This window comes from Marmota flaviventris, chromosome 8 (genome assembly GCF_047511675.1).
Source record: "Marmota flaviventris isolate mMarFla1 chromosome 8, mMarFla1.hap1, whole genome shotgun sequence".
Lineage (NCBI taxonomy): Eukaryota > Metazoa > Chordata > Mammalia > Rodentia > Sciuridae > Marmota > Marmota flaviventris.
Genome location: NC_092505.1, coordinates 45,829,228 through 45,843,845, shown reverse-complemented (window position 1 = coordinate 45,843,845; position 14,618 = coordinate 45,829,228). Strand labels below are relative to the sequence as shown.

At 34.9% G+C, this 14,618-nt stretch overlaps 1 protein-coding gene across 4 annotated transcripts in view; it reads right to left on the bottom strand.

Annotated features, from left to right (window-relative positions):
- Window positions 1–13,769, bottom strand: part of Tp63 (tumor protein p63) — a 214,620-nt gene extending 200,851 nt beyond the window's left edge. For all 4 annotated transcript variants that reach the window (XM_027951456.2, XM_027951457.3, XM_027951461.3 and 1 more), the window contains exon 1: window positions 13,708–13,769. In XM_027951456.2, coding sequence (XP_027807257.1) covers window positions 13,708–13,769 — 62 coding nt within the window. The remainder of the gene's footprint in view (window positions 1–13,707) is intronic.
- Window positions 13,770–14,618: the final 849 nt, after the last annotated feature.

Below are 14,618 nucleotides of genomic sequence, written 5' to 3'. Positions count from 1 at the left end.
ATATTGACTCTCCTCATTGTGTGTTACACACTATCCACCTGCAAACTGATAAAGAATATTGGTATCTATTGCCAGGCTGTTGGGAGTTATTGAAGCTGACAAAATGCTAGAAAATATTATTTACATTCTGTTCCTATTCAATGAAAGGGATCCATGAGAGGTTGATAACAAGAGTAAAATTGGTTATCTAGCCTGGCAATTTCATGTCAGGGTTTCAACCGGTTGAAACTAAATGACATTCTTTGGTCAATGGCAATCAATCTTGGCACTGCTTTGTGATGAGGAAGCCCATTCATGACCCAAGGTGGCCTAAGCTTCCAACAATGCTGCATCACATTGCTTACAAGTTTCAACATGGAGACCAAGCATTTCTAGAAACCATCTCTAACTCAATCCAGATTCATTCACTTCCTCACTTTCACTGTTGTTATGAGGAGACAGATTCCAGCTCAGGTTCCCACCTTTCTTATATTTTCTATTTGGTGTTTCACTTGATCTGAAACAATGTGTCATGGGACAAAAACGTGTGTGTGTATGTGTGTGTGTGTGTGTGTAGAAAATTACAAAATAAAATCATTTCAATCGAATTGAACACTTAATGATTTCCTACTTATATGTGAAAGGCTCAATGTGAGATAAGTATATATTCAAAAATAATTAATCAATTAGTCACTGAAGTCAGTAAATATACATACCATAAAAGAAACATAAGTAAAGTTCTATGGTTACTAGAGAAAGAAAAGAACACCTTATTTGTTAAGATAAATGAAACCTTCATTGATCCATTTGTTCATCTATACACCTATTTGATTACTATGAATCTATAAAATACCTCCTCTATGCCTACAGGAAATATCCATACAAACCATTCCATTATCAGATATATAGTCAATTTCTCAAACTTTAGGATGCCTTAAACTTCAGGGTGTATGTCAAAATACGAAATTGGCTAGGCCGTAGCTTCAGATTTTTGATTCATTAGGACTCAGATGGGTCTGAGAATTTGCATTTCTAACATATTCCTGGGTGCCCCCTCTGCTATGTTCTTAGGATCCCACCTTGGGAACAAATAGGTTCTAGTGCTATTTCTCAAGCTGATCAAATTCACGATTCACTTTGCATTTCCTTGTTAAAATACAGATTCTCACTTAGTAGTATTGATGTGGGCCCCCAGTTTTGCATTATTCCCTATGTTTCATTTTGAGTGGTAAAGGTGAATAAAAACTTATAAGTAAATATGCACAAAATACATTATAAATAGAAATATATAAATTAAGATAAGTGTTGAAAAAGAGACGGAATTTCCACCAGGAAGCTGGTGAAGGTGTTCAGAGGGAAGAGGGTTGATGCAAGATGGGAGAGAGATGGAAGGTACAAGAGATAGTGATAGACAGGAAAGTGTAAGATGGTGAGATCTAGGACTGGAAGGTTGTGTGGGTTGGTGACGCAAATGGAGAGGAAATGGGAGCTCCTCAAGCCGAAGAAGCAGTAGAACTGTAGAAAATATTATGGGATGGTTGTCAAAGGAAAATGAAGTTCCCAGAGTCAGCAGAAGCCACAATAAAGAGGGAAACTTAGCCACCTAACAGAGGAGGGTTTTCCAAAGGTCAGCACACTGTCATCAAGTTCAGAGAATCATTCGGATGCAGAGATCTCAGAGAACATGAGATTGTTGAGTGAAGAGGTAAAGGATGATCTGAAAATAGTAGCATTGGCCAAGAAATGCTCATTTCTTCTCTTGGCCTCCTGAATGAAAAGGAGAACTTGTAGAAGTCCTGGCCTCTACTGAGGGGTGAGGGGCAACAAGTATTTTCAGAGAGAAAACAGCTTCCAGATAAGATGGGAAGGCAAACAAATGAAAGGAGAAAAAGGATGAAGATGGAAAGAAAAGTTTGTTCAAACTGGTGGTGAGTCAAATTACCACACTGGGGGAAAGATATCACATCAATAAAGGGGACACAGAATAAAAATGTAGGTAGGATTAATCCAAAAGGGTTGAGAGTAGGCTCAAAGGGCTCTATGTAAGTCAGCAAATTTCAATAATAGAGATTAGTAAAGGAGATTTGTGAAATATCTACAGGTGAGGGAGCAAAAATATTAAGTAAAAAAAATAGTTAAAGGGTAGCTTTTGAAATAATCATCCCTAAGTTTCCAAACGGAGCAAATTCAAGTCCTCAAGGTTGAAGTAAGGTGCTCATTATTCTATTGGAAATGTTTACTTTCCAGGTAGAAAAAAAAACGATCCTCTCTGGGGTTACATAAATGGTAAGAATGATGGTTGGAAACACATGCCTTCTTTAGATTCAGACCATTTCTCTAGAACGTTAAATTATTCATTTTTAGGGTCCCTGTCATAAGTGTTATGCTTCAAAATCATAAAAATCATTCCTACCTACAATTTCCGAAGAGTTAAGGCACTGACCATAAAAATGAAAATGTGGGAGAAATCACCAGTGTCTAGCTATTCTACCCTGGGTAAATTTCATAGCCTCTGGGTGCCTCAATTTCTTCATCAATACAATTAGGATAATAAGTGCTAACATTTATATATAAGGTTTAATATTTAGATATTTTCTTTAGCTATTTCTAAAATTAACTCATTTAATTCTCAAAGCACCCTGATAAGTTAGGTAATACTATTATTGTGCTCATTTATACATGAGAAAATAGATTAAGCTAGGAGCTCTAACATTCACTAGAGTGAAAATAGGAATACTGGCCCCACCACACATCCTGTCTCTTGATTAGCAGCAGATAATACCAGTAACCACACCTGAAATGGTTTAAGGAGTAAATGTGAAAAGTCTATGCAGAGCACAAATTCAGAATTCAAAAAACACCAGATTTTTAGCTATTCAGTTCTCATCCCCACTTTCTAAAAATATAGAATCCCAAATTGAGGTATTTTAAAATTAGTAATTGTGGTTTTTGTAGTTGCCCTAGTTAATTAAAAAAAAATAATTTGAACCATATGTCATTTTACTTTTATTAAATTAACAAAATTTAAAAATAATAATATCCAAACTGGAACTCTTTGCCAAAATATATGGGCTCACTCATTTAAATAGTAATATTTTCCAGTAACTTTCAAGCCTTTACCCTTTTACTGGCCAATGCTGTCCCTTCTCAGGCGACAGCATGTCACAGAGGAAGCAGCAAAATTTTGGATCAGATTGGCCCAGCTCGGGTGAGAATGAAAGTACAAGGAAGTTATCCACTTACTAGTTAGGTCACCTTGGTAAAGTTAGTTATCTCTGAGCACCATTTCCCTCATCTGCAAACCATAGCTACTAATTAGCTAAAACATTATATTCTCAGGTAAATTGCATAGCAACTTGTATGGGTTGAACATGCTTGAGTTACTTTCCTCATATATTTGTTCCTTTGTACAAGCAAGGAAATAACTGAAAAGAAAGTTGATTGCATAACATTTTTAATGTATAATAAAAATTGCAACCAACTATAATGTTCTAAATAAAGAAAATAATAAATATATGAAGTTGCATTGATATGATAAGATCCTAATGCTGTAACTGGTATGATAAATGTAAACACACATGACAACTGGAAAATGCTTATTATAATATTTTTATAATGAATAATACAATGAAATTGTTTATGATTATAACTTCTCTGTATAAAAAATTTTTGGACCTAGAAGGAGACATGAACAACTGTTGTACTAGATTTTTCCTCATTGGCTTCCATGATTATTAAAATATATAATTTGTCTAAAAATACATATTGAGATATAATTAATATTGAGTTATGCAGATTTTTATATGAATATGTTTCATCTAAGAATACATAAAGTGCTCTGATACTTATGTTTCTACCTGGGATTCAAAGATCTTCCTTTACCTCGTACTTAATTTAGACAATTCTGGAACCAGATTTACTACAGAAAAAACAAATACTTAAAAACTTCAAATTTTTAAATTTCTTATCCTATATTCACCATCTATCACTTCATAAATCTTTGTTTAACATTATTGAATAGTTTGTACTCTACAGTGAAGTTGAACTATTCAGGGCATTCTCCTTTCCCTTTTCCTATCTCCCCTTGTCTCACCAACCAGACAATGTTTATCAGTTTATTTAAATATTAACTAGCATACAAATCTTCTTTAAAATTTACTTAATAACTCAGGTACTAAAAAAATTCATTCCTGTAACATCAAAAAGGCAAATATTTTTATCAGCCGTATATATGCTTTATTTATTTTTAAAATTTTATCTGATTTTATTTTTTGTGGTACTTGTGTTTGAATCCAGGGCCTTCACATGCTAGGCAAGCACTCTACCACTAAAATACATACCAGCTCTTCTATTTAATTTTTATTTTTTAAGATTTGCCTGGACTGGTCTCAGATACTTGCAATCTTTCTGCCTCAGTCTCCAGAGAAGCTGGAATTACATCTTTATGCCACCATACCTAGTTTATGTGTTTTTATTTTTGGTACATTATTGTTACAATATCTTACTTTGTTTTCCAAATTGGGGCAATTTCGATTTTGCAAAGCAAAGCTTGATCTGATTTTTTTTTTAAAGTACTCTGTGATATTTTGAGCTTTTTCAGGAATCTTCTGTATTACCAAGAAGCAAAGAAATGCAGAGCTTCAGGGAAAGAAAGAAAAAAAAAAATAAAAAGGAAGGCAGGGAGAATAGACAGTATTAAGAAAAAACAAGCTTTTTAATTCATTCCTCTGAAGGATTTAAGACTTAGAGGTAAAACCGTATTTGAGTTTTATGTAGGAAGATAAGCTGGGACCTCACATGTCCAATAGAAAGGCCAGCATAGCAGTCATAGGGAGGGTGACACTGCATGCTTTCTCCCAATGAGCATATATGAGAGGGAGCCCCATCCCCCTGGAGGAGGGGCAACCCCTGAGAGGGGGAGCCCAATCCCTCCCCGTCCCTCAATATGAAACTGCAGAAACGTCCAGTGCGAACATCTAGGGTGACCCGTGTGCACTCCACACTAACTAGAAAATAAGTCATGCATTAATTGTCAAGTTTTAGTGAGGAATTCAATCAAAGTCACATTAGCCTCTACAGAAAACTAAAACACAGCTTAGGCAGGTACAAAGATTTATCATATCAGATAGCATCAATTAAGTAGCTAGAAAAAGCTCATTGTAACTAGAACTTTTTAAATTGCTCATAATTTTGTTGGAAAAATCCTGTCAAGTAGAAACTTCATTCATTGTCCGAGATGACAAAAGTATTCAAAAAAGAACAATAAAATGCAACCATACATCTTATTAGCATTCTTTATTTACAGGCAGATGCAGTATTATGGAAAAATTTGAAGAAAGCAGGTTTCCTCACTGAAAGCTCTAATGAATATACTCTAATTATTTATGTAGTTAAGAAGTAAATGATGCCATTAAATTCAAGCATAAAAATAGAAGTTTAACTGAGCCAGAAACAAGTACATGAAAAAATGCTCACCATCTCTAGCAGTCAGAGAAATGCAAATCAAAACCACCCTAAGATACCATCTCACTCCAGTAAGATTGGCAGCCATTATGAAGTCAAACAACAACAAGTGCTGGCGAGGATGTGGGGAAAAGGGTACACTTGTACATTGCTGGTGGGACTGCAAATTGGTGCGGCCAATTTGGAAAGCAGTATGGAGATTCCTGGGAAAGCTGGGAATGGAACCACCATTTGACCCAGCTATTGCCCTTCTTGGACTATTCCCTGAAGACCTTAAAAGAGCGTACTACAGGGATACTGCCACATCGATGTTCATAGCAGCACAATTCATAATAGCAAGACTGTGGAACCAACCCAGATGCCCTTCAATAGATGAATGGATAAAAAAAAATGTGGCATTTATACACAATGGAGTATTACGCAGCACTAAAAATGACAAAATCATGGAATTTGCAGGGAAATGGATGGCATTAGAGCAGATTATGCTAAGTGAAGCTAGCCAATCCCTAAAAAACAAGTGCCAAATGTCTTCTTTGATATAATGAGAGCAACTAAGAACAGAGCAGGGAGGAAGAGCAGGAGGAAAAGATTAACATTAAACAGAGACATGAGGTGGGAGGGAAAGGGAGAGAAAAGGGAAATTGCATGGAAATGGAAGGAGACCCTCATTGTTATACAAAATTATATATAAGAGGTTTTGAGGGGAATGGGGAAAAAAACAAGGAGAGAAATGAATTACAGTAGATGGGGTAGAGAGAGAAGATGGGAGGGGAGGGGAGGGGGGATAGTAGAGGATAGGAAAGGTAGCAGAATACAACAGTTACTAATATGGCATTATGTAAAAATGTGGATATGTAACCAATGTGATTCTGCAATCTGTATTTGGGGTAAAAATGGGAGTTCATAACCCACTTGAATCTAATGTATGAAATATGATATGTCAAGAGCTTTGTAATGTTTTGAACAACCAATAAAAAAAAACTGCAAAAAAAAGAAAAATATTAAAATGGAAAAAATCTAATTATTAATTTAAAATAAAATATTTAAAGTTTGATATTTTTAAGGAAGCTTTAAATAATGACTACCTCAATGAAATGTCAGGATGTTCCAGGTAGTTATGTTAAATATAATCAATAAATTTGAGAGATTAATCTACATAACCTCAAAAGCAAGAGTCTCTATCAAAGTGTTCTTCCTGTCAGAAATTTTTATGTGTTGTTATTTATTCCAATTTATGCCAACATCTATAGTAAAGAAAAAGCTTACATTATGAAGCTACTCTAGGTAAGCATGTGGCTGATTAAATTATCACACCAGCTTTCATTCTGTCTTTTGACACCAAAGACTTTCTCAGTCTTAATATTATTATGAGGCTGGTTTTACCCTTAATTATGAGAAACTGCCTAAGTTAATGGAATTTGAGAATAGGTGTTTGCTGTCCAACGTGACAGATTATGCTTGCTCATTTGAAACAAAAGGAAAAGGTAATGGGAATTTGAAAGTAGCAAGAGATTTGGAGCCCTTGCATTTCTGCTGTTAACCTTAATCATTTCATTCTATTCTTCAAAGAGTCTAATTCATAATAAGAGAGTCAGATATAAGTGGAGAATGGAAAGCAGACAATAAGAATAAGGATTAGAATGGAGTGACAATTAATTTTCTCCATTTAAATTATCTCCCAAATATTATGGCTTAAGGAAAAAAAGAAATGTTAATAACTGTCATTTCTAAAACCCTGACTAACCAATAAATACACATCACTCATGCCCATTTCTCATCCTATCTTAAATGGAACAAAGTGACTTTCAGAGGCTGGGAAGTGCATAATTACATAGAATGGAGACTTTGGACTTTGATCATAATTATAGTGCTTTATCCATCCATCACTTGTTGCTTGAGGACTAGTCCTTGGTGAGTTCTTTAAAGGAGATAGAAACCCTGTCAGGACAAATTTGAGCTTCAAAACAGCTAATCAGAAACTTGGCTTTCTTGTCCTGAAATAGAGATTGAAAATTGCCACTTTAAACTGACAACCCATTTGGCTTTTAAGTGAAGTGAGAACATGAAGTCTCGCTTTGAGAAGACATGTGTCTCTGTTATACATTATCTCCAGGTACCTTTTTATGAGCTTCTGTTGAGGCCTGGGAGCCTGTCTCAGTGTAGGTAGTGGTTTTCAAAATTGGGTGTACAAACAAGCACTCATCCAGAGTACCTGCTTAAAACACTGATTTTGCATTTCTTCCCTTGATCTCCATTTTCTTGGAGGAAGACATCAATCTCAAACTAAAATCGAGAGAAAATCCTACAGCATAAGAAGGACTGGAGTTCTTTCTCCAAGTGTGGTCTGATAGTTACTCCAATCAAAATTTTTTGTGTGTTTATTTGCAGTGTAATTCCAAGGCTCCAACATAATTTATGAAATCATTGTCTCAAAGACTTGATATAACATCTGTCTTCATACCTGACCACATCAGAAGTGTATCCCTATGCTTCCCAAATCAAAATTTGGGCTCCCAAATATTAGAGGTATCGTCAAACAGTCAAATATAATATCTCCACACAACACAGTTTGAAGAGCTTTAACAAAATTTACTAACAAAAGTCACTCTTCCAATTTGCTGCTTGGACAGCAGGTGCTTGCACCTGCTATCCTCAGATGGCTTCTCTGGAGTCCTCCTAACTTCCTTGCATTTTGATTTAGTTCTACACAGGTAATTTTACTTTGGATTTCCTGAAGTCTAGGAATGTATCTTATTTGTATTTTCAATCTTCCCCAGGTCACACCATAAAAATAGTAATAAATTCATGAAGTAGTTTATTAAACCAACAAGGCCTAGTTTGGGTTTCTCTATCTATGAAGTTGGTAGATTAGCCTCCTTTGGCCGAAATAACAAGATTATTACAAACTTAATGGTTTAAACCGACACTAATGTATTATCTTACAGCTCTGCAGGTCAGAAGACTATGCAGGTTCAATGAGCTGAAATCATGGGGATAACAGGGCTGTGTTCCCTTTGGAGGATATAGGGGGAAATCTGTTTCTTTGCCTTTTCTAACTTTTAGAGGCTGCTCATCTTTCTTGGCTCATGACTCCCTTCCATCTCCAAAAGCCAACAATTGTTTGTAAAGTCTCTTTTTCACACCACATAGCTTGGATTCTTCTACCTCCTACTTTTAAAGAATCTTATGATTGTACTATGCCCACAGGAATAATCTAAATTAATCTACCTATTCTAATGTCAGTTGATTTTTAGCCTAAATTTCATCAATAGCCTTAATTCTCCTCTGCTATATTGTTCCTGGCATTAGAATGACGCTGTCTTTCTAGGCCATTATTCTGCACACCACACTTGCTCACATCCCAGGTACATCGGTTATGTAATCCACAGGGAAACATTTTTTTTTTTTCACTGTAAAATTTTACACAAATCAAATAACATTTTCTGTTCTATGGTAGACATAATATTAAACTGGAGTCAAGAGATTTAAATTCTTACCCTGATTTTGGTAGTATGTTGCTGGGCGATCTTTGGCAACCCACTGAACTCCACTGGGATTCAGAGTCCCTAATTCTGAAGTTTAAGAATTAAGAGAGACAAGCCAAGATGATCTTTGTTCTTAATTTAAAGTTGATAAACAGAATAGTGGAACTCAAGATATGCATATATGAGGTAACAATTATTTGTGGGAATGAAGCCTCAGCCCATTAGCACACAATAGAACTGAGCAATACACTAAGATTTTCATAGTTGCATTTCTTAGTTGCATTGGTTTGTTTAATTCTCGAGGTCCTTGTTATGAATGGCAGATCAGAGATTATCCCTACTTAACTTATGAGCAACTTTGGTTTAGATAGCTTAAGTGATTTCATGAAGGTCATCTAACCAGTTAATAGTGGAGTTAAGACCACAATCCAGATCTTTAACAAGTTCTGTGCATACTCTGCTACCATCCCTTTTTCTCTGAGATAAAATGCATGTGAAGCTTGGCAGTAGCACACAGGATTAGAACAGCATTGTAGTATTAGTTAACTACAGTTGGTCATAAAGGTATTTTGAAATATTTTTTCTTGTGCAAATTGAAGTTTGAAGCACTTTTTTTTCTGCTTAATACTAATGGATATGTTAGACCCTGCAGATAGAGCATAACAATATTCATTTACTTAAAGAAATATCTAATATTCTCCCTGTGCTCAGCCTTGGTTCATTTCAAGTACTAAATAAAAACATACAGATTGTACATGGTGGCTCATTTCTTCCCTTCAGATAGAGAAATCTGGTCATCGTGGTGATAGCTAATACCTGGTTTTCACATTGAACTAGAGGAATTTAACATTTATCTCACATTAGAAATTATATTAGTATATGCTATCTCAATTATTTAGAAAGTCTTAATAAAGCACATAAACCACTATAAGGGCAAACTTTTTGTTTGTCTTGCAATGATCCTGGCAGATAAAAAGGATATTAAAGGTAAGGGATATGACGTGGCTCTCTAGAATTAGCAGTGGCTAGAAGCGGCTACTGACCCTGAGATCATAGGAAAGGGAGGTGGGGAGTAGTTGCTCCAAGTCAAGAGACCCGAACTGTGACAAGGCCCCTTGACAGGATCTACAGTCTTTAAGGATAACCCAATAGGAAGTCATTCAGGGAAACGGGTATCCCAACTTCACTTTGCCATTTGTTGAACTCAACAGGAAATGGGAGGAAAGAGGAAATGTTTAATGCAATCTTTAGATGTCAGCTTGCTGGACACAGAATACAAAGAAGGATGCAGGTAGATGTGGAGGGTGTGTGGAGGACACCTAACACAGAGCTACATCTGCCTGCATGTTATTTTATTAGAAACTACAAGTTCATTGTCACCTTGCTGCCTTTCAGGATGCCTTTAGAAACACAATTAATCAAGTTGGCCTTTAGCAAAGCACAAAATTCACAGCAAATAAGTAATTCACACAAGAAACTCTTCTAACTCGTAGTAGAGTACTTTATCAGTTTGTTGCTGCTTTTAAGTAAAGGGTGACTGTGAAAAATAATACACAGTATTTTACGAGTGGATCACATTGTAATGGTGTTTCCTTTTACTTTATTCTTATACCTTGGTTATCACATTATTTCAAAGTTTAATCTTAATTCATCCTTGTCATTTCAACTGATTTAGTTTTTGAAAAGATATTTGGAAAGAATTTAATCTGTCTCAGAAATACTTGGTTCAAATAATCTGTTTTCACAAACTAGATGGCAATTCTAAAAACTCAAGTTTGCAAAAACAAAAAGATCAAAATAATATCCCAAAAGTAAATTAATAAAGATTTAGCTCCAAAATCTGCTGAATTTTAGATTCATTTTGAGAATTCACATAATTAAACAAAATAAAACAAAACGAACTCACTGTGTACAGTTTTTGTGTATAATGAAATGTTAACTAATCCACTGCTTACTTATTGATATTGCATAATTTCATCCATGTTTTGATATTATTGTGAAAATTAAGTTAGTAATCGTATGGTAACATGTATGATTTTAGCCATATCACCAAAAGAAAATCTAATAATCACCATAGTTTTGATTGCCTTTTTGATTTTCAGAAAAGTTTTTGCAAAGACCTAAGTAAATGGACTCAATCCTGAGCATAATTAAATGTATAATATATATTAATATGTTCAGGTGGAAAGCAAAAAAAAAAAAAAAAAAAACAGGGGGAAATCTCATTTAACTGAGAGAATGATTAGCATACACATTAGATTAAATGTGTATTAAAACTGGCTTTTTAAAATGGCATTAATATTCCATAATTAACAATAATAACATGTTTTTATTCTATATTGTGATAAAAGGAAATTCATGAATTAAGGTAGCTTGTAGTTAAGAATATCAAGATATCCTGCCCTTTCTTTTTTTAAGAAATTCTTTCATGACTTCTTTCTAAAGACAAGGTCAGGAAAGACAAATTTAAGTATGTAGATGACTATGATTATGGAATGATTAAATTTGGTCTTTCTTAAAATAGATTTTGTAAACTGAGAACTGCAAGGGTTGTCTGCTTATAAAAACCAACTCAAAACCATTCACTTATTGAGCATCAAAGAGAATATTGTATGATACTTACTTTGACAATACATAGTATCTAAATTTTTTATAGTGATATTTCATTTATTCATTATTTATTCAACGAGGATGGATAATAGTAACAATTCAGTCCTTAAACTATTTGACAAATAGTTTAATTGAAGAAAATATCTTACATTAATCATATAATTCTTTAAAGTTACATAAATGAACTTTATTCACATCTTATTCATCTTGTACTTGCAGTGCCTTACACACAGCAGATGCTTAGTAACAAATATTTCTCCTCTTTATTTGATGATACAGTTTTCATCACAAATGAGAAGTACATATTTTAGCCTAAAACAATTTATTATGCAAATAAATGTTCCCTGACCATTCTGAACTGCAATCTCAGAGATTGCCACATGTTCATGACCTTTCCCCCAAAATGACACTCACCCTGATGGAAGCTCAGGGTATTCTAGGAAAATTTAAAAGTATTTTAAAATTCTATTCCTCCTTAGAATTTTATAGTAAGTTAAAAACTGAGACAATATTTATTCCATGAACTCACAAATTGTCAGGGCAATATGAAAAGCCATTTCCTTATTTATTTATATTTATCAGCTTCTCTTGATAGTCACTAGAAATGTCTCTATAAAGACATGTGCATATTTGAAGTGTGAGGTGCTAGTCAGTAGAAGAAAATGTCTTCTAAAGCTGCTAGAGGTCCAGGTACCTACTTTAGGAAAGATGTCTTCAAGGGAAACATTAAGGGGTTGATGTTTCATCAAAATTATGTTCTTAGAAATATTATTTTGAAAGATGAACAATGAAGTTGATAATTTTGAGATGAAAAAAAATCTCTGAGAAATAGAAAATTTGGGGTGTTTTGCCTTTTTAATCAACCCATCTATAACTAAATCTAATGTTCAAGTCATCTCAGAAGATTAACTGCAGGATGATTCATTTGTGCTGTCATTCTGTTTGTGGCCCACAGAGAGCAAGGCAGGAATCAAGTCACCATTCACATTTCCCAGTTGAGTCTGGGAGACCAGCTACTTTTTCCTTTTTCTCCCTCTTCTTCCTGTTTGTGCCATTCCCTTTCTGCCTTATTCTGCCTCTTCCACTTTCTCACACATCCCAATAGAAACCTCACAAGAAGAGAAACAAGAGTCTGCATAGTCCATATCAGTGTTCTACATGGTGGCACATCATATTAATGAAAGCAGATCACACATCTTTCATAATATGCTGTAACTAAGTCCTGTCCAGAGCCATCCGATGCCACTTCTAGTAGAGGCTCCAATAGGCACAGGTGGCAAATGTCAAGTTAACCCCTTTCTAACCCTGCCGTTTTTAACACTCAGAGGATCTCTCTCATTCGTCTTTAAAATAAAGTACGAAATTCCAACATCAAATCTCATGCTGTTAAATTAACAACATCACACCGCTCCATATGACTTGAATATTTCCCATAACTTTATGACTGGAAAAACACTGTTCAGATTTCATTTACCAGTTTAAAAATAGCAAACTCTAATTTGAAACACACTCTCTCCCTCTCCCTTTCTCTCTCTCTTACACACACACACACACACACACACACACACAATTGTGCACTATCAATAATATTTCCTCTCAGTACTAGGCAAGTATTTCTTAGTACAAACACAAATAAGATTCAGTATAATTACAGGTTTTTAAAGTCAAATATGTTGAAAGATGATGTTTGTTATGAAACAAATCAAAAAGAAAATATTACTTAAAGCTAAAATGACAAGCCACAGTCTGTTTTGTATAACAATGGCTATTTATCTATTTTTAATATATAAATCAAAACTAGTCGGTATTTATTTTGACTTGAAGATTATTCATAGATTATTATATCCCTGTCCAGTGCAATTTCATTTTATTGAGTGGGTGGGTGCTGGGCAAGGCAAATAATATATTTTAAACATCTTAAAGTGGTATGATAATTTAAAAAAAATGAATTGTTTTCAAACTTTGTCATTTTGTAGATCTGGAGATAAAACTAAATGATAAATTTAGAAAAGATGCCCACAGATCATTTTAAGTCTACATAAAATCCAAAATAATATCACTGTGCAGACCAAACAAGGAGGGGTTCCTCTTTGTACACAGCAAAAACACTCATAATACACAAGGCACTGAAATTAAGTTTTGATAGAAGTTATGTCACATTTAAACTCACCGCTGGATGTAAGGGTCGGGGCGGTACTGTAGGGTGGCACACCGTGAAGTTTCAAAATTCATTTCCTTCAACTCTCCTTGATATCAACCAACGGAGAGCAACTATATAAAATATACACATATACCTGTGTATATATAGATATTTAGCCAGAAGGCTAAAAGCAATAGGGTCAAATGCCATCAGACATAGAAGTTTAGACACTTCCCCCCTTCACACATATTTGCAAAGAGGCGGAGCATTTCTTCGTTTTAGCCAATGAAATCCATCGAGTGACTAAAACATCATAAACAGTTGATTCTTACCAACTGGGCATCCTCTCTAAAGTTGTTCTTCCCCTTCTATCACGGCTTTAGAGTCCTTGATGTATGGTAACCACACTTGTTGGCAACTTGGAGGCATCTCTGAACTTCTGCTCTCTCTCCTGATTGGATGTCGGCATGAATGGCATCAGAGTTTAATTTCAGCAGCCTGGACTTTTGTGATAGAACTGAGCTGAGGAGTGTCCACCTCGCTCCAGCTAAATATCTTTCCCTTGTATCTGGATTCTGACTTGATTTGAGGACTTCTGTGACTGCGTCTAGGGCTAAAATGTTTTGCAGGGCTGCTTAGGGAAGTGTTTTTTTCTTTTTAAATCTCTTCCCCTCCTCCCCCCTTCAGCCTTCCTTTCTGCCAACCGCCTGTTGTGGTCACAATCTCAAATAGCAAAGACAGGGAAATTCCTTGATTATATTTAACCTAGAACGCACTCTTCAGTCTCAACTAAGAGAGAGAGAGAGAGATATCCATTCATATCTCTTTAGAAATTTTGCCTGCCCCCAATAAAATAAAACAACTTTCACTGATCTGTTTAAATCTTCTACCTCAAACACACCAATACATGTATATATAATTTTCTTAAAGTGATATTAAAA